The sequence below is a fragment of the Lissotriton helveticus genome, chromosome 9 (genome assembly GCF_964261635.1).
Source record: "Lissotriton helveticus chromosome 9, aLisHel1.1, whole genome shotgun sequence".
Lineage (NCBI taxonomy): Eukaryota > Metazoa > Chordata > Amphibia > Caudata > Salamandridae > Lissotriton > Lissotriton helveticus.
This window is the reverse complement of record NC_136070.1, coordinates 842271579-842292021: the sequence shown is the minus strand read 5'-3', so window position 1 is coordinate 842292021 and position 20443 is coordinate 842271579. Positions and strand designations below refer to the sequence as shown.

At 41.8% G+C, this 20443-nt stretch overlaps 1 protein-coding gene across 2 annotated transcripts in view; it reads right to left on the bottom strand.

Annotated features, from left to right (window-relative positions):
• The window catches only part of ZC3H4 (zinc finger CCCH-type containing 4), a 121700-nt gene that overhangs the window by 59757 nt on the left and 41500 nt on the right, over nucleotides 1–20443 (bottom strand). For both annotated transcript variants that reach the window (XM_078661016.1, XM_078661015.1), the window contains exons 3-5: nucleotides 14168–14278; nucleotides 11984–12191; nucleotides 10865–11019 (exon numbers count right to left, since the gene is read on the bottom strand). In XM_078661016.1, the coding sequence (XP_078517142.1) occupies nucleotides 10865–11019; nucleotides 11984–12191; nucleotides 14168–14278 (474 nt within the window). The remainder of the gene's footprint in view (nucleotides 1–10864; nucleotides 11020–11983; nucleotides 12192–14167; nucleotides 14279–20443) is intronic.

Genomic DNA, 20443 nt, shown 5'->3' with positions numbered 1-20443 from the left:
TTTAAACCTCACATTCCTGCTTAACGTAACGTATTATTGCGAAAGCTGGTTGACTGACATCGAAGATTACAATATACCGAGAAACCCTAATCTCACTACCTAAAACAGTTAAACAAGAAACCTGTTTTAACATAACTTTTCTGCCCTGAGCTTGCATAACTTGACTGTATTTTTGCAACTGTACTTCACCAATATAAAATCAATTTAAAGGACTATCCCCAATACCTATTCCATTAGAATGGGCCCCATTCAAATGAAATGCTTAGGCAGTTTTTTTTTTTATTAAATCAAAGCACATGTACGCAATTGGCTTCATTGCAAAAAATAAGGCTGGTAATTTATAAGTTATCACTTTATTCTTGAGTATTATCAAACTTTTTTGCTTGACAGCATAACAAATCATTTACAACAAAAAAGGCGCTGGTGAATTGCCAAGTGGAATACATACATTAAGCTAAAAGGACTGCCCTGTCTCAGTCCATGCAGCACCTATATATAACGAGTTGCAAATCTTGCTTGAAAACTATGTGACAATGTGTGCATTTGTGGTAAAGAAATGTGCATCATATCAAAATAAATATTTTTAATGCCCCATCCATTCTACTTTAAAAAATATGTTATGTTTCACCTTATGGTGTTAGTTATAAGCTCTATAGATGATGTACCTCTCCAGTCACAACTAGTCTCAAGGTGGAGGCTGTTAGCTAGATAACTAAATGAGTTGGAAACAGCCTGCATAACAAATCGGCCACACATTTCCCTTGTCACAACTGTTTATGTTTGAATACATTATCACTATAATATGTATATTGATATCAGGTCCAGCATGAGCTCATGATTGCAGTGGCAGTAATGTTATATGGAGAAATGGGAGCGAATACTCCATTCCTACGTATATATGCTAACTGAAGTTAATGTATTCCCGGGGGGGCGGAGCTAGCCGCGCTAGGAAATGGCCGCGCCGTCGGCGAGCTCTCCAGATTAAGCCCATATCCTACAGGAATCCTGGGTTTCTAAGTGCAAAAAGCTGATAAACTGTGTCCGCCCTGAGAGCGGAAAACCTGCGCTACCTGCCGATACCCTTCACGTGAAAATTGGCTGACCACGAGGGAAGTGCTCCGGCACACACCGGGAGTGGCGCAGAACCTTTCCTGCTGTACGTGGCCACGTTCTCACTATGCAAGCCCGAGGCTGTGGTGGCGGGGAGAGGGCCGCAGGGAGAACATCGCGGCCCCGGGACTGAAACCTGCCGGCGGCCGACCGGAGGTCAAGCCCTCTTCCCCGGACTGCTCTCGCTGCGCTGCGGGGGTGACTGGACACCATTGAGGTAGGGGCGAGGGAGCGCTACTGGGCCTGGAAGGATCGTTTACCCCCTCCCCCCGCGGTGCGGGTGGCACGAGCAGCGTGTCCGCGCCGGGGATCTGCTTCCCGGCGCCCCCCTCTACCAATGCGACGCCTAGGGAGCCAGTAACAGCCACACATATATACCCCAGCTGGAACCTAACCTGAACGCTGCGCACTGATCACGCCATCTTAACTACCTGCTCGGCTTGCTGCCTACCGCCATGCCTCGTTAGACGGGCCGGAAAGTACAGCTACTCCCTCGACTACCGCACTCTCCTGATGGCTATAAAGGTGTGAGGTGGCTCTGCAAGGTTTGGGGTGATACTGCGATCCTAGACCCGGACGCACTCGTCCTTCTACTGGATTCACTTGCCTGCTGAGCCTCTGCCACGTGCTGCCCTCTGGGGCTGCTCTCGCTGCTGCTTTGAGACCTCGCTATTGAGGTGCACAATACTGAGTGCGGACACATTCTATCTCTGCCATTTGCCTTGCTAGACATGAGCATGGGTAAGCCGGAGAAAACGCAAACAAAAATCCATTTAGAAAACCAGCGGAAGACGCCCGCGCTGCCTAATGATCGGCCCAACGCCGACTCGAGACACCGCGCCTTCCCCACCTGCGCAGGCACCAGTGGATGTCCAGGCGATGTTCACTACCATCCAATCCACCCTAACCAATATTGGTGGGAAGATTGATTCCCTAGCATATCGGGTGGACCGCATGTCTGAGCGATTGGACAAGCAAACTAAGCGCATAGATATGGCGGAGCGCTGCATATCAGACGCGGAGGACGCCACGCAACAACTTGAATTGAAACATAAAAAAGTGGATACACTCATGCAGAGCCTGGCTGCCAAGACGAAGGATTTGGAGGCAAGATCTAGGCGCTGCAACCTGCGCATTTTGGGAGTTGCGGAGACAACCCGCACAGGCAACATGGAAGCATATGTAGAAACTCTCCTGACCACCATCCTAGGTAAAGATATCTTCTCCCCGGTCTTCATAGTAGAGCGGGCGCATCGAACATTGGCGCCGCAACCGGCAGTTGGAGCAAAACCGCGCCCTATTATCGCCAAACTGTTGAATTATAGGGACAGAGATGCTGCGCTCAGGAAAGCCCGAGAAGTTGGGACCCTCACACATGAAGGCATGAACATCTCCATATACCCGGATTTTACTTCTCAGGTACAAGAGGCAAGGAAGAAATTCTTGGACATTAAACGGAAACTGAGAGATAATGATGTTCCCTATGCTATGCTATATCCATCTCGCTTAAATATAACTTTGGATGGGAAAAGCGTGATCTGTAACACCCCTCAGGAAGTGGTTAAGTACCTGCAGGCGAATCACCCCCACGTGCTGAGACACAGATCGCCACGTGGTCAGCAGATCGAACAGGACCCTCCTTCGGATGCGGAATAAGTGACTAGCCCACCTGGTCTATATCCTTGTTTTGAGGTTAACACTGTGCAGAGACTGCGAACAGTCAGTTGAATGTTTTCATGTATCCTTTCCAGAATGTCTTTATTCATTAAGATATCTGACCTTACCAGTGAGGATGTGGTCTGTATAACATGTCCACATGATTGTTTAGTGTGGTACAGAATCCTGGACTGAACACTCTGGCATATGCACTATAACACCCGATTACTACTTGCTCGCGTTGATGCGAGTGCGGCTTGATCCCCCGGCATCTAAGTGCTGGGGTTAATGGCGGGCTACTACCGGCCCCCCCTTGTGTGTTCCACGCTAACTGCCCTGTTTGGGGACCCATGTGTAGACGGACTGTATTAATGTGGGTACTCACCTGTGTTTTTCTTAATTTTGGGCAGAAGATTTGGGGATTAGGCTTTGTCATGTTTGGGATAGTGAAGTGGGTGGGGGACAGGGTTTTGTTGCGGTTAGAACAGTCACTGCAGGTTGTTGTCATATCACTACTTATAGATCCGGAAGCTTATGTACATGTTTGAAATGCACAAAGTACCTATATGTTGCATGGTGGTTCTTAGCTGGTAATGGGTAAGCACTTGAAGTTAATGACGTGGAATGTTAGGGGCCTTAATAGTCCCAAGAAAATCCGGCAGGTCTTTGCATATTTAGATAGGCACGCTATAGACCTAGCGCTTCTACAGGAAACACACCTGCTCCCTAGTAAGGCTAAGACACTTGGGTACAGATGGGCTGAACATTCCATATCGGCCACATACTCCTCATATGCCCGAGGGGTGTCGATCCTCATACGTAAAGGGATTCAGTTTCGGTTGGATCACACAGACACAGACCAGCAAGGCAGGTTCGTTATCATTACGGGCACACTGCGAGGCACTAGAGTAGGTATTGTTAATATATAGGGGCCTAATGTGGATGACCTAGATTTTTACATGTCTCTGCTTACTAAACTACGGGACCAACCAGCGGTAGAATGGATCTGGGGTGGGGACTTGAATAGTGCCCTTAACTCCGCTCTGGACCGCTCCCATGATACTATTGAACACCACAAGCGTGCGGCGGACACTCTTCTTAATGGCATTGATGAATTCCATCTGCATGATATCTGGAGAGATCGACATCCTACCCTACAGGAAAGCACACACTCGTCCACGGCACATAATAGCTGGTCGAGGCTTGACTATTGGCTACTGACTGACCGAGCTTCTACTTGGGCCACAGACGTAACACACCTCCCCAGAATGCTATCAGACCATAAACCAGTTGTGTTAACATTGGTTATCCCCACATACGTACCACCTCCCTTTACGTGGCGCTTTAATGCCACGGCGCTCGTGGATCCACTATATAAAGAAACACTACATAAGGCCATAGAAGTTTTTTTGCTACTAACAGTAAATCTGTAGATAGCGCTGGCACTCTTTGGGAGGCCTTCAAAGCAACACTGCGGGAGGTTTGTATCTGCACTACAGTAGGGATACTGAAAGACATAAGAACCCAATTACAGAACTGTGAAAATGACATTTGATTATTGGAGGCGGAATATGAATCCACACACGATGCAGTCAAATTAGGGGCCATACGGGAGGTGGTTACACGATATAAAGACCTAGCAGAGGGCGAAATGCGATACACCTCCAAGCGTCACAGAGCGCGCAGGCTGGGTGAGGGGGGTCATCCAGGTCGCATATTGGCACAGAAAATACGTACACACCATAAGACACACATAGTTACACAGATAGAGGATGATGAGGGACAAATGCATTTTAACACTCCCGGGATTCTAGCTGCATTTGTTAAAACATATCGCGACTTTTACACCACGCAGCACACGGCCACGGAACCTGAAATTTTGTAATATATTGAGGATATAGCGCTGGTGTGGCTCTCAGATGCCCATCAGGAATATCTAGCAATGCCAATAACGGAGGAGGAAACGCTCGCAGCTCTTAAAGCCCTACCGAACGGGAAAGCGCCGGGGCCCGACGGATTCACAGGAGAATTCTACAAGGCCTATGCAGAAGATATTATTCCCTACCTCCTTGAAATGTACGAAGAAGCCCACAATAGAGGCACTCTCCCGCAAACGTTAAGAGAGGCTCTCATAGTGGCAATTCTAAAACCTGATAAGGACGCATATAAGGCAGAGTCCTATCGGCCCTTGTCATTAATCAACACAGACGGTAAATATTAGCAAAAATCATTGCCACAAGGCTGTAGCCACTTATGCCCACGATTATTTTGCCTGACCAATCGGGCTTCATACCCAACAGGTCCACAGCACATAACCTACGCACGATTTTTGCCTTAATGCACCAATTGAACCCGGATCTCAGTGCTGTGGCGGTACTGTTAGATGCGGCCAAGGCCTTTGATTCGGTGGAATGGCCATACATGTTTACAATCTTAAGACAGATCGGTCTACCCCTACGAATGCTAACTTGGATCAACCTTCTATACACCAATCCCACAGCCCGCATTAAAGTAAACGGCTACATATCGGAGTCGATGCCCATTCAACGGGGCACCCGACAGGGATGCCTACTATCCCCCCTACAAGTATTAAGTCTGCTATAGTTAAAGCTCCCACATTGAAAGGATTTAATTCTTCTGCTTCAACCTTTATAACTACTGATGCCAATGGAAAAGGCTTGGGAGCAGTTCTTACCCAAAGCAATGAGAATGAAAATGAAGTTGTTATAGCTTTCGCTTCTAGATCCCTTTCTCCATCTGAGGTGAAATACTCAGTTATAGAAAGGGAAACCCTTGCATGTGTTTGGGCCCTTGAACACTGTAGAAAGTTTATTTGGGGAAGAGAGCTCACTATTAGAACAGATCATAAACCTTTGACTAAAGTTTTGACTTTCTGGCATTTATTATGCACATGCTAACACATATCAGTAAGATACTGCACAGTATAGAACTTTAACACACAAACTAATGTTTACAGATTACAAAGTCTCATACCTTCGACCCTTATTATACTGATGTAGAGCATTGCAAATATTTTCACTTTCACTCATCACTGCAGAGTGAATGCGGTCCTATTACATATTCATTCTACCAGGTAATTGCATTTACCCCATATGCACACTGTAAGTATCTTGATCAATCCCTCACAAAGCAAAATGGAAACCACCACTGAAAAACTCTTCAATCGAAAAATCAAGTGGCTAGTTCTGACTGACAATGTAAACAAGCAAGTAACTAAACACAATGCAACCGATGAGTTCAACTCTATAGAAACCCTGACATAAAAAATGTCTACACAAAACCAAGACAAACTAACTTTGCTGCAACTCCCTTTTCAACAAAGACTGTCATACCGAAACACTGATAGGAAGTTGCTACCTCTAAAATAAATCTCTTAGTAGCAGATCCAAGCTAAAGGCCGAAACAAAAGATACATGGTAGCAGCCCTAAAATCGACTGCTATTTAAATCCAAAAGCAGATCACTATGGCCTAAATTATAACTGATGTGGTACAGAATTCAGCTATGTATAATTATATGTTGGCTGGTGTTCCAGCACTTTAATTTTCCAGGTGCAGGACCAGGGACATTCCAGGTTTTAGAATTGCTTTGGGAAAGGGCTCCATTGCATACCAGACCGGTGTCCCGGCACCTGTGAGACCCCTAGGCAAGGCATGGGAAGGAGGCATGTAATGTTTCCCCTGTCAGGAGACATCTTCACCTTTCCTCCCCCAACCTACCATCCCAACTGCTATGCACAGGTACCCTTGCAAACATTCACCAACAGTTGAGAGTAAGATGGTAAATGCCTGTTTTAAACTCCTTTGAATCATGAATGCAAAACACCAGTAGGGAAATATGGTTCGGGGGAATTCCATGAGGTTATTTCAGCTGGTTTTGGTAATTTGGGTTGCCAGTAATTTCTGCATTGCTTGCTTTCAGGCCCCATGTCAGGGAACCCGCCAGAACATCTGTACACCATGCAAAGCACCTACAGCATCAGCTTCTAAAAATGCACTGAATTTGGGATATTCTTCTCTCACATAATTACCATTATTAGAGACTAATCACCACCAAAGAATCCTCTTCAGAAATTCTTCCACAAAAGCCCAAAACTCATGGGACTCCTTTACTACAATCACTTTAAAGGGTTTACATAAAATAAAGAGATATCATAGACCACAAACTACCACCAGGATGCAATTCTGGCAAACATACTCAACTCCTAGAAAAGTCATGATGCTGCTGATCAATGCTTCATTGTTGCAGGGAATGCTTGTGAATCTGCTGAAAACGGTCCGATCCCTCCAATCCTACAAAAACTCAACATGGGTCAATCATTGTGTCTAAATACGGGCTGGTCTTCATACTCCTTGGCTGTGGTAAACAATTCAAAAATATGGCTCTTCCCAACAAAACTCCTGCATAAAAGACAACCAATTACCAGCTATCAATCTGGTTTCCGATAGGGTTTTAGCACAGAAACGGTAACTCTGAAAATTATTGAAGGCGTCCACCACATTGTAGATGGAGAATCATTTCACTCATTTATTTTGGATGTGTTGGCAGCTTTGAACACCACAAAATGCTAGACATCCTGAAACATAGAAAGGGACTCAGGAAGCAAGCTCTAAATTGGTTTTGCACCTTCATCTCAAACTCTAATAAGACTGTAAAAACTGGCAAACACATTTCAAACACTTCTCACATGTGGAGTTTCCCATGTATCTATACTCTTTCCCAACTCTGTTCAACTTGTATCTAAAATCGCTAAGTAAACACCTGTTCAACTCAGACTACAATATTCACCAACAAGAATACAATAAGTAACGTAGCCTCAAAATATAATTGATTCAGGACATTCTTGCCCTTCAAAGCCTGCCTCTCAAAAAATAAATGCTGCACTGATTCTCGCACCCATTTGATGTTGAATCTACAAAAAAATGAATGTCTTCACATCAGTCCAAATATCTATATGCAAAATAGACGAGGCACTTCTTGAGAAATTACAGGTAGAAAGCCTCCAACCTCCCTTCAGTGGTTATCACCGGTAGCAATATCATTAGGCACACTCACACTGATACCCATTAAAAGCAAACTGTCTCGATCAGCAAACATCTGCCTTAATTCAATAAAAAGAATAAAAACTCTTCTAACTCCACCCAGATAAAAACAGCAGTCCCAGTGTCCTGATCATCTTCAAACCGTAAAGCATATTATGTTCATTATTCCACTCACTACTGATCCTACAAGAACTTTAGTGGTTTCCCCTAGCAGCACGGAACAAATTTCAAATCGGCTGGCTTGCCTACAAAGCAGACCACTGAAACAATGTACCATATTTAGCAGCCCTGCTCACCAACAAAACATATGTCATTATGACTTACTGTTCCCCAAGTCTCCAAAACACGGGACTCTCCCCAGGCAAGCAGCAGACTTTCCCTGGAAGAACAACCAATATCAGGGACTGTCTCTCCCTGATCATCTTGGACCCCAAACTGCCCTTGTATCAGTCTAAAGGAGACTAAATAAAAAACTTTTTGACACGCGCCTAAATTAGCTCTACTTTATGAACCTATCCTCCAACCCCAAAATGCATGTTCAGTGCACAAAGCCTCCATTACCCAATCGCTTTTCTTGTTTCATAATACTATCGAGATGTTTCTTCAATAGTTTTCGTATATTATTACGTACAGCGCACTAAAATGTTTTTGATGGTTGAATATACTACTAGCAGCAGAGGCTGGGAGTCACATTACAAAGACGACAGGCCTTTGAAGCTTCCCCTTCGAGTACTGGCCCATCCTGGGGGAGAAGGTGTGACACCTCTGCCCAGGATGTGCATTGATTCTGGCTCCAGAGAGCAGGGGCTCTCCACCCAGGGGTCCAGAAACATGTCTGGTGATGGTTGCCTACAGCCGGTCAGAGACCACACCAGAGTTGGGTTTTCAGGGGGCACCTGAGGTGCCCGGAGAATGCATAGTTCAATAAATCTCACACTGGCAAAAGTTTGGATTTATTGAGAGGAGTAGTTTGTTAGCCATGTACAGTATTAAGGGATGGACAGTAATATTGCTCATGCAGATTTGCCCTCAACTGTGTTATAGTGCACCCTGCCTTAGGGATGTGAGGCCTGCTAGGTGGGGTGACTTACCCATACCTTAAGGCAGTGCTGGCTGGCATGGCACCCAGGAAGTGTGCCATGTCGACTTTGTAATTTTTCCCCTCACATGGGCATGCAAGGGCAGTGCTATGGTCCGAATGAATGGGGCCCAGGGGACCCTCTCCAGCTCCCTGGCCCTAGGTTCCCAGGGTACCATTTACAAGGGGCTTACATGGGGCAGAAGTACCAATGTTGGATGTGTTTTAAGAAAGAACCACTGGCACAGGGGACTTGGTTGGCAGGGACCCTGTTCACTAAAATTGAAACCACATCAAACCAGGCAAAAGGTGGGAGCTACCATGCAAAAAGAGAGACCTTCTCACACTGCTCTATTAGGTCGCTCTATAAGGTCACTCAGTTTGGAAACACCGATCATGTATCAACTTCTAAAAACCTTTAGTTAGACGCTTTCAGGCAAGCGTGCTCCCACCCATAACAGTGTTTTTGTGTTAGTTTTGTCCCTCATCGCATACATTTTAATGCTCCTTTCCAGGCTGCTTTTGTCATTTGTGTGGCCGTCAATTGTCTGTCTATCCCCCTCCCTCCATACAAATAATGTAGGTACCATTTGCTGAAATTAACTAATTTCGAGTAGGTATGTAGGGTGATCTACCGGTGTATGTCCCCAGTCATTTACTACTACTAGGTAGGCAACCCATTGATATTCACGCATATCAGGGAGGGCTAGTCCTCCATTTTATGGGTTACTCTGCAGTGTTTGCAGCGCTATTCACAGGTGTCCCTCATCACCTCTGGGATCTTATTTGGGAGTTTTGGAGGATGTATAATAACTTTGGTAGTGTGATCATCTTGAACAGTGCAGTTCTGCCCATAAACATGAACTGCGTCACTGCAGAAGTCCTTCACTACCTTCTGAATATTCTGATCAATGCTCTGTTCCCAGTTTAGGGTCACATAGACCCCTAAAGTACAGTAAAATGTAGTCTGCGTATAATGAGATCCTTTCATCATCTCCTTACCCCTCTCATATTTGAAAGCCTGTGATGTTTGGGATTGAGCGAACCATGCAGGCCAAAGACTCCAACATGAGAGCAAACAGAAAGGGGACAATGGGCAGCCCTGTCGCGTCCCCCTCTCAATAGGAAAGTCCGCTGACATCACACCATACACCCTGACAGAGACCACTGGGCTAGTATACAATAACATTATCCAATCCAGAAATGTGAGTCCAAAACCCAGACTTCTCCAGGACTTGTACCATAACGGGCCAGTGGACCGCATCAAAAGCCTTTTCGGCATCTAGGGACAGCAACAAGTGCAGGTTCTCTCAGTCACGTACAGTGTCTAGCCAGTTATGGAGCCTCCGGAGGTTGAATCTTGTCAACCTCCCCAGCATAAATCCGAGCTGATCCAGGTGATCAGGGGGGTTGTGACTACCACCAGTCTTGTAGCAAAAATTGTCACTAGAATCTTTGTTTCAATATTTAGAAGAACGATTGGCAAGTACAAGCTGCATTGTTGGGGTGTTTCCCTGGTTTCGGGATAACTACAATGGTAGCTCAGTGGAGGTGCCGCGGGAGGATGCCTCTGTCCCTGGCATTCTTGGTCCCACTAAGAATCTTAAATGAGGTGCTAAGGGCCCTTTAAAAAAATCTTCTTTTTGGCTTACAAAATCACATTTAAACTGGTAGATCGTAGGAGTGAAATACTGGGTTAAGATTCTGAAAGCTGCAAGGAATCAGAATGCTTCCTAATTTCAGCTGTGCCATTGCTAAGAAACTCAGTCCCCCCACCGCTGAATCATTTACAAACTGCACACTACTTATGTTTCCCTCCCAAGCCTAGTATGAAAAAAAGAATCTGCTTGAACACTGTATGATAAATGTCTGCCAATATACCAATAAAATTAAGAATGCATTCAACATAATTAAAAATCGCCCAACCACTTTGAGTTTTTCCAAAGCCCATGACTTACTTCCATTTCTTCATCATACATTTCGTCATCTTCCTCTGGATATTCTCCCACCATGTTACCTCGGCCTCTACCTCCTCTTCCTGCGTAACCCCCTCTTCCTCTCATAGGACCCCTGTTTCCGTGACCTCTGAAGCCTCTCCCTCGACTTCGTGGCCCTGTTGGAAATCAGAATTCGTGGTAGTTGAAGCTTTATGCAGTCCTAAATACACATTGGACAAAGCTGTTCTTTAGTGGGAGATAGTGCAAAGATTATGTTTTCTCCTACACCATGGGAACTTTTCTTTTCAGCCAGTAAGAAGCAATGAAAGGTTTTGAATAAGATAAAGATTATTATAACAGAGAACTGTTATTACAGGTAATGAGCATTTGCTTGCAAATCTAAGTGACTCAGTTGATTGGAAAAAAATACTAATCTTTATTTGCATTGTACTGATGAAAGCAGGAACCTTGTAAACAAAATATTAAAAGCAACCATTAAGGCTGAAATTCTAATACTTGATGGAGACCAATCAACTGTAACTACTGACATGAGTTTCAGTGGATTCTGGCTGACAAAAAAGAATTCCCATATTACAGCACTATTTAAATGAGGTATCAGACCTCTCCAGGCTCTGAAGTGAAGCAAGGATCCATTTGGTTAACACAAAATGAAATGTATGTTTGATACTTTAACATTATAGGAATGTGTTTTATTCTGGCTAGTCACAAAGCTAGTTGTTAAACTAGCCTTTGGAAGTTAAGGATGAAAGCAAAACTATGCCTGTATTAATGCCTAATCCTATCTGTAAATTTTTTCTTTCGCCACTCCCTTTGCTGAAGTTAAGGTCAGGAGAGAGAGCTATGGCATAATCTTCCACCTATCACAGCAGGGGTGTATTACTGCACTGACACCAGCTACTAGAAAGAAGATTTTGCTGTCAACTTTAGATGTATTTACTTTATCCAAACAACCTCAGAAAATATTTTTAAATGCCCTGGAGATGTAGCGTGGTTGCGAGAATCAACTATTTCACATGTTCCCACTGTACCCAAACCTAGTGCACAGAATAGTTTAGGTTTACATTATTAATCAGACAAAGAAAAACCAATTACGGTTACAGAACAAAAAACAGTACCTACCTCTTCCTCGGCTTGTGCCCTCTTTTGCCCTCCGATACTGATTAAGCTCCTTGGTGAAATCATCATAATCGTCCTTATCCATCTGATCATCATCTTCCCCATCATAATGATCATTTTCATACTCATCATACATGTAGCTCTTGTCAATTTTGGAGTAAGCCTTCTTTGGCCCGGGTACATTGTGTGGTGGTGAATACTGTGAATGGGGCTATAACAAAGAAAAATAATTAAGTATTGAGTAATAGTTTATAGAGCTTCTAATTTACCGGAAAAAAAGTTAAAAGGGGGTTTTCAGTGTTGCAAGTCTTCTATCCCGCTATTAACTTGCACTAAAAAGGTATCAGAAGCTAAAACTGGAATTTTACTGTGAATAGTCGATCCCTTTGGAAAGAAACCTCAGTTAGAAGTCAACAATTCAAAATCTGCTCCAATACAGACCTAGGTCAAAATTCTCTGGAACACAAACTGAAATAACGTCGGGCAGCTTAATACCCGCCACCTTAGAACACTCAGTTGAGTTATTAATTATCATTATGGCAGCAAAGAAGCATTTAACAGGCCATTAAACATTGGAGAGATCATTTATTCAGTAGCCGGTTAATGATTAAGCACTCTATTTTGCAGGATTAAATGTACTTTTTAACAAATCCAGCCCATTAAAAGCAAGTCTTTATGTTCTGTTAAGGTTAATTTATGTGCATTTATATTTGCAATTTGGAAACGTAGTTTGCTTCTGTCAATTATTAAAGATTTAATGAGAAAGATTGACCGGATAATAACTAGGCTCATACAAGGATTGACATTTTAATGGGTCCTTTCACAAACACATTGATCAATATGGGAACCATTTGACTTTAAATACTGCTATTTTCCCATTTTTTCATGAAGTTGGGAAAGTCCTTAATATGTTGTTTTACAACAAGATAAGATGGACCTTTGGGATAAATTGCTTTTTATGACTATGAGTTTGGTACTTGCAACTCAAGCTGTGTCTCTGGCAGCACTTTTTTGTGGGTCTCAACCCTCTAACTTGAAATGAGGACACCAGATTCCCTTTTAAAAAGTTCTGCCTTTTGTCTAAGGGATAAGGTAAGAGATGAAGAAACAACGTTTCAATGATTTTCCCCTTTCACAGGACATAGCTTTGATGCACAAAACTAGCCATGTTCCCAGCTGATACAAGAATTGGTAAACCCATCATGAAGAATATGTTTCGTGAATTCATATATTCTATTTCGGCCACAACATTAATTGAAAGTGGTTACTGCTGTGGAACTAGGTTCTGAATGATTCTGCATGCTGGGAACTAAGCAAAATAATCAATGTGTGAACCAAACCGGAGCAATTACAAACTCCTGTCCTTCCTGTACAAAATGTAAAATAAGTTGATCCTGGTATCACTGCTAGTGACTCATGCACAAAACTTTCTGTTGGAGCTTCTGGACAGGGATGCAATGGTGGGCTGTAGTGAAAGGTCCAGACACACACTGGTGTTTCCATGGAAAAGTCTTGGTAATATGGACTTAAGTTTCTCGGTCAAACAAATGTATTACTTTTAAGCACAAATGTAAGTGATGTCTTGTTGGACACCAAAATCTCACGCAAAGGTTATGTGGGCACAAAAAAAGATGCACTTCAATTATATGCTTTAATCCATGTGCAAGGCAAAAGTGAGGCCCAGCTACGTTCCATCCTCATCTACAAAGCTAGAGAATGCAACAAAAGATTTTTTGTGAGGACTATTAAATACTACACTCAAAGGTGACAGCAACATGTGTGGTAAATTTGAAAACAGAGCCATAGAAGAGGCTTGATGTTAAGATAAGACACAAGGCACAGCCTCTTAGCCTACAGTGAATTCATTGTGTGACACAATTATTGACAACACCCTTTCCAGATCACCCTTCATTTTCACAGATTATCTGTGTCAAGGCTTGATATGGCTCAACAAGCGGCAAACACCAAAATCACACACAAGGGACACATCTTTCAAAACGCCCAGAAAGGTTAGTAGCACTTCCATCATCTAAAAAAAGCTATCAATCTTTCACATGCAATTTCTACAGCTAAGATTTCTTTTTTCCTCATCAAGATATCGGCAACAAATTAGAAAAATCGTTCACATTTGCAACCAAAATGTACCCCAGTGACACACCAAATGTCTGTTAAATCAATGTAACTTACCGGTGGGTAGGAAGGACTATATTCTCTGTATTTCCGGCGCACTTTCTCACTGGGACTGAAGTCTGAATCATCACTGTAATCAGAGTAGTCCTCGCTCGAAGATGCATGTCGCTAAATTGCAGAACAGAAGGTCAATCCACTAGGTAGAACACTCTTTGGCAATGACAATACCAGTGCTGTCAATGTAATTATATTTTTCCTTTGACATTTTTAAAATGTACATCTTTGTACAGTCAATTAGGATTGAATTGACCTAGTTTACTTTTAACAACTTTTGGTATGTCAAATAAGTTCTATTATTTAAGTCTAATTTGCATTATGAAGAACTGCAAAAACCAGGAGAAACACTCGATATTCATAGTTTCCATACGTTTTCTTTGATTGCGTTCATAACCACTACTGCATGTTACTTAGCCTTCTCATTGTACATAAATTATCTGTCAAAAATGCAATTTCTTATGTTTACAGAGCATGTTTATCTTTTTCTCTTTTAAAGCTCACTACTTTTTTGAATCTGACAAACACAATGGATAGATACAAACTAATATTCTGGACTGTGGAAAAACATTATTGCCCAATTCTACAAAATTTCCCAGAGTCATGAGGCATTATAGGTGTTGATGCACTGGCAACTAGCAGTTAAGTAATGTGGCAATTTGACGAAAATGTGTCCAAATCCACACAGTGTATGACAAGTAAGAATAACATTGGTTTATCCTGTCAATCGGTGATTTAACCCCCTGGGAACACGATTCCTTGTGCCAAATTGGTATACATGGGTAAACCTGAACAGATATTTATACATAGGTAATGGCCCTAAAGTATCAATTTTCCTGAAACCCCAAGCTGGCTCAAAATGTGTCTTGGCCACTAGATATACACGTTTATATGGAGTGAACATGAACTTGGTAAAGATGGAAATTTAAACGTATATAATGCATCCATCAATATTTGCCTAGCCTACTAGAGTTAATAAAACCTTATTTTAAAAACTATCCCAAATACAAAAAAGCTATCCATAAAACAGTTATTCAAGCATCCCATATCGAAAACCCTTTCACTAAAATAACTTAGACCTGCAAATCTGATTTGGCCACATTCTAAAATTTACATTGAGAAATACATCCTCAATTACAACATACAAATGCTGACAAAACTACCAAACGTTGCTGTACACTCACTGAAAAACGGACCTCCGTAAACATAATCTCATCCTCAAAAAGGCACAACTGAATAACAAATCATAATTCTACTTTGCCAGCAAGCTCCAAAATTATTCCAGCAGGAAGGCCTCAGACAGCTAATATATCCAAATAATCCAAGCTGCTTAAAATCAAAAACAAACTATAATCACAGTCAAACTTACATTCACAGTTCATTCGGATCCTTCATAATGAATTGTTGCAAATCACTGCATTCAGACGAAATGAACATCAGTAATAATATGACATGTTACTTACATTAGGTAAAGCTCTTTCTGTTGACTACTCGAACTGCAGATTTCTCACCTTTAGAATATTACCCCGGACAAGATCCACATGTTTTTTGTAGCAGTGCTCTCACACTCTGCTAGGGGGGTTTGGGGCTCTGCGTTGGCTTTATTACGTCTTGGTAGTGACAAAGTGGAGCCACTTATAAGCGCCATCCCTGTGAACCAACATCACTTTCTTGCTTGACTCGTTCTGTGCTCTTGGACACTGAGCACACACCTATTGTCAGTGCCACTATGCAAATGTCTAGTTTCTCTTCTTTTAAGATGTTAACATGAGATCACTCCACAGAACAGGGAAGTGGGATGGCAATAAGGAATCTGCAGTAAGATAGAGTATCCACCAAAAAGTGCATTACAGAAGTTAAGTAACATGTTTTTCTGATGAATATGTCTAACCACAAATTCCTCACCTTTATAAAAAAAAAAAACACAGAAGTAATACCTCTTAAAGATGAAGGGTCTATGGAGTGGGCTCAGACCAAGAAGTTTTGTAGGACCAAGTAGGTGAAATGTCCTTATCTCCAGATGTGACTGACAAGGTGCTTTGTGAACGTGTGCATCAACATACATGCTGTGACCTGACAGATTTAAAGGACAGGAACTCCATGTGACAGCGATGTGGTGGCAGCCTTAGTCCTGGTGGAATTGGCTCTCAGACATTCCGGAGGCTGTTGTATGGGTAATGCGCAGTAGATCCTACTGCAGGGGTATATGTACCTCTACAAAGTCCTCTTGTGCACCGCTTTCCCTTTCTTCGCCAAAGAGAACTCTACAAACAGCTGATTGTACACCTGACGGTCCCTGTTATGATCGTTGCAAAAGCTTTAAGCTTGTTTAGGATCTAAGCAATAGTGCCCCCTCCTCCTACCAGGGCTAAGGGGGGGGTGGGACGCTGGAAGAGCAACTGATTGCAAAATGTGGAAAGGAGTCACAACTTTTGGCAAGAAGGTGGCACGAGACCACAGCACCAGTTTGGTAAAAAGATGGTGTAGGACGGTTGCTCGACAAGCTTAGGTGTTCGCCCTGAGGAAAACACTATTTAGAGTCATCCGACACAAAGAACACAGCTGAGATTCATCTCTAAGAGAGAAATCCTTAGATTGTCAAGACCAAGTTCAGGGTTTACTATGGCATCACAAACGGCTAATTCGGGAACTTATGGGTGAAACTTTTAATAAATCACATCACAAGAGGTTATTTAAACAAGGACAGTTGGTCAGGCAAACACAAAAAGGATATATATATATATATATATATATATATATATATATATATATATATATATATATATATATATATATATATATATATATATATATATATATATATATATATATATATATATATATATATATATATATATATATATATATATATATATATATATATATATATATATATATATATATATATATATATATATATATATATATATATATATATATATATATATATATATATATATATATATATATAACCTTTTATAGTACCCAAAGCTAAACCTTGATGGGCCAAAGACAAAACAAACAGTAACACATCTGAGAGTTTGAGTTGCAAAGGGTGTGTCTTGTGAACTCTAAAGCTGACATCAAATTTACCGATGGGTCCAGTGCAGATGGACTTTATAGAAGGATGCGTAGCAGCAAGGATGGCATCCATCATCTCTATCCTCATGGCTAAATTCACCTGAACATGTACCTAACTTTGGAACTTTTTGAGACTCCTGACTATTTGTAATACTTGCTTATCAGATTGACTATTTGTATTATTGTTTAACTGATTGTTTATGCTCCCTCTTTTATCTACCTTATTTTTACTACCCATTTACTACCTCAACTATATGTCGCTCAAAAGCCTGTTAATTGCTCTCTTGTTTTTACTACCCCCTTGTTGTAAAGCGCTCTGATATCTGCAAAGATCTTGTTCGCGCTATATAAAACTCTCAAAATAAATGAAAAATAAATCTCAGGTGGTAGACTGAACGCAGGCAATTGTCACTGCTCTATCTCCACGCATGGAGATGTAGATTGTGCAGGTTCAGGTGCAAAGCCCAGTTCTGCTGCTGCAACAGAAGATGCTTTCGAAGTGGTAACCTGATCGAGGGACAGACACTCATGCCCAGAGGGTCTGGGTAACACATTCTCCACGTCTAATCTAAGCTACTAGGATGACTTAGGCCTGATTGCCACCAATCATCCTCAGAACTGTGGGCAGGAGTGGCAGAGGCAGGAATGCATACAGGTATCCCGTGTTCAACTCTTAATGAAATGTATCTCTTAGCTAGAGTTTTCCCAGGAACTCCAATGCATGAAAGATGTGTTCTCAACAGTGGCATAAAGATCAAGGTAGGTTTTCCTCCACTGTTGAAAGATGCCCTCGGCTACAATGGGAGGCAGATGCCATTCATGATAAACTGGGCGCTGCGCTCATTCACACCCGCATTCAATAATCCAGTCAGGTGGGTTTCAATCAGGGAGATGCCATGAAGCTTCAGCCAACACCAGAAATGAAGCCTCTTCGCACAAGTCCACACCCTGCCTAGATTGTTGCAGTACCACATGGTGGTAGTGTTGTCTGTGAGAACCTGCACCACCCTCCCCTTGAAGGACGGCAAGAAGTGAACGAACATCCCACAAATTGATATAGAGCCAGGTTTCTACTGGAGACCAGAGTCCACTGATCTCCACTTCCCCCAGATGACCTCCTCAACCCAGCAGTAAGGCATACGTCACCACTGCAGTTTCCTCCGAAATCTGGATGACATACAACAGGTTTCCTAGTGCTTGGCCAGCTGAGAGTTTAAATCCCACTGCATAGCCCAGATATGCAATCTTACATAGTGGACAAGCAGGATGCATGAGGCTAAAAGGCCAAGAAGCCTCAGAACTGCTTTAACCAGCTGGAGGGTTTCAGGCTTGGGACAAAATTGAAATATCCAAACTAGCTGATCTTTGGTCGCTGAATCATATGCTATCTTATGAGCAAGTGAAAGAAGAGCTTTGGCTCCATAAGTAACACTTTTTTCTATATTTGGAGCACTGGAATTATTTGAAGACAGAACGTACCTCATTCCAGGCTTTAATCCGTTACATCCCAAAGGTACTATGCAGACGATAACGGACAAGGGGGTCTCTCAGCTCTTTAAAGCCCTAGTGATAAATGTACCAGACCTATATGCAACACTGCGAGAGAGGTGCATCCAATGGCCACAGTTCATTCTTATATATATGTCAAGTCACAATCAAATAAGGAAAGCAGATTATTTTCATCTGTCATTTTTGTATCTTCAAGAAACGAACTAAGGATTGAACAACCCTACACTTTCCTGAGTATTAACTAAATTTTATCTACATGGCATACATGGAGATAGGCTTACACATGCTAGTAATCTTTTTAAATAGACTTCCTTCCACTGCATCAAACCATAAGGTATTCAGAGTCCAGAGAGCAGCTCTATATATTGGGACATGCAGTATTTTGATTTTATGCACCATAGATTGAGTTTGGAATGTATGTTTTCCCATCTTGTTAATGAATTCCCACAATTCCCAAATTATTGTTTTTGTCACTGCCCATCTAGATGTTCATATAGATCTCAACGACAACCTATCTTTTATGATGATGATTAGACAGGTAAGTTATGCAAATACATCATGCTTAACATCTGTGTAGCTCCAACTGAATTTCTGTTGCATTTACCAAACATCACGATCTTACCTTCTGTCTGATTAAGAGCTGATTTACTTAAAAAGGAATTTCAGTGTTTTTATTTAAAGTCGTAGCCCTATTGGAATATGACTATATAGTATCTTATAGTCAGCATACAAAATAGCATAAATACACGTTAACAATTCTGGGTGGTTCACGATGCAGCTATAAGATAAACAAGTTAAAAGGAAGGGGTGCCAGCAGAAATGCTTTGCTTTCCAACCTTTTTCAGCATCGTTCTGTTTTTCACTACTTGGAAACTTCAGAATTATCTTATGTTTGCATAGATGTTGGTAACTATTGGGCCTTAGCTACTCACTTCCAATTTACTTAAGTATCCTAAGTTACATACGGTTATATTTAACCATTTTAATTTTTCAAAATAACTGAGAAAATATGTTTTATTTGTTTAGTAAGCATATTGCCTTTGGTTAACAACCCACGTTTTGCTACTCTCCTGATAGCATTGATCCGACGATATTTGTTATGGATTGGTGTTTACATTCTAATCGTCATTGATGTTGTCCTCACTTTCCTCTCTTAGATTATACATTAATTTCATTTTACACGGAGTATCACCATTTTGTTGAAGTAATTCTAAATGTATAAATTAATGCTCTAGGCGCAAACATTCTCTTATCTAGAGCAACATAATCAGCAATCATTTGACACCTCAATGCTGTAATTTAAACATTTTTAATATCTTCCAAATTCCCTGGTGCATTTCCCTGCAAAAGAGAGTCTCTCTAAAATCATTCATCTTGCATGGGTTTTATCAAGAACTATGTACTAACCTCAATCATTTCATATTGTGTTACCTTACCTAGGAACAGTTCTTTAATTTTATTATGCACAACACACTTTCATCTTAGATGCCATAACCATGATTTCTTTCAATAGGATAATTTGTACATGCATTATCTCAAAATGCTAATTTTAGGATGTCACAATAGCTGTAAAACTGTCGCCATTTTAGCATTATGTGCTACTAAGGATCTAGGCTAGTACCCATAGACCCCTAGGTAAATACAAATGTTGCTCTTTAAGCAGGTTTAGCAGGTTCGGAGAGAAAAAGC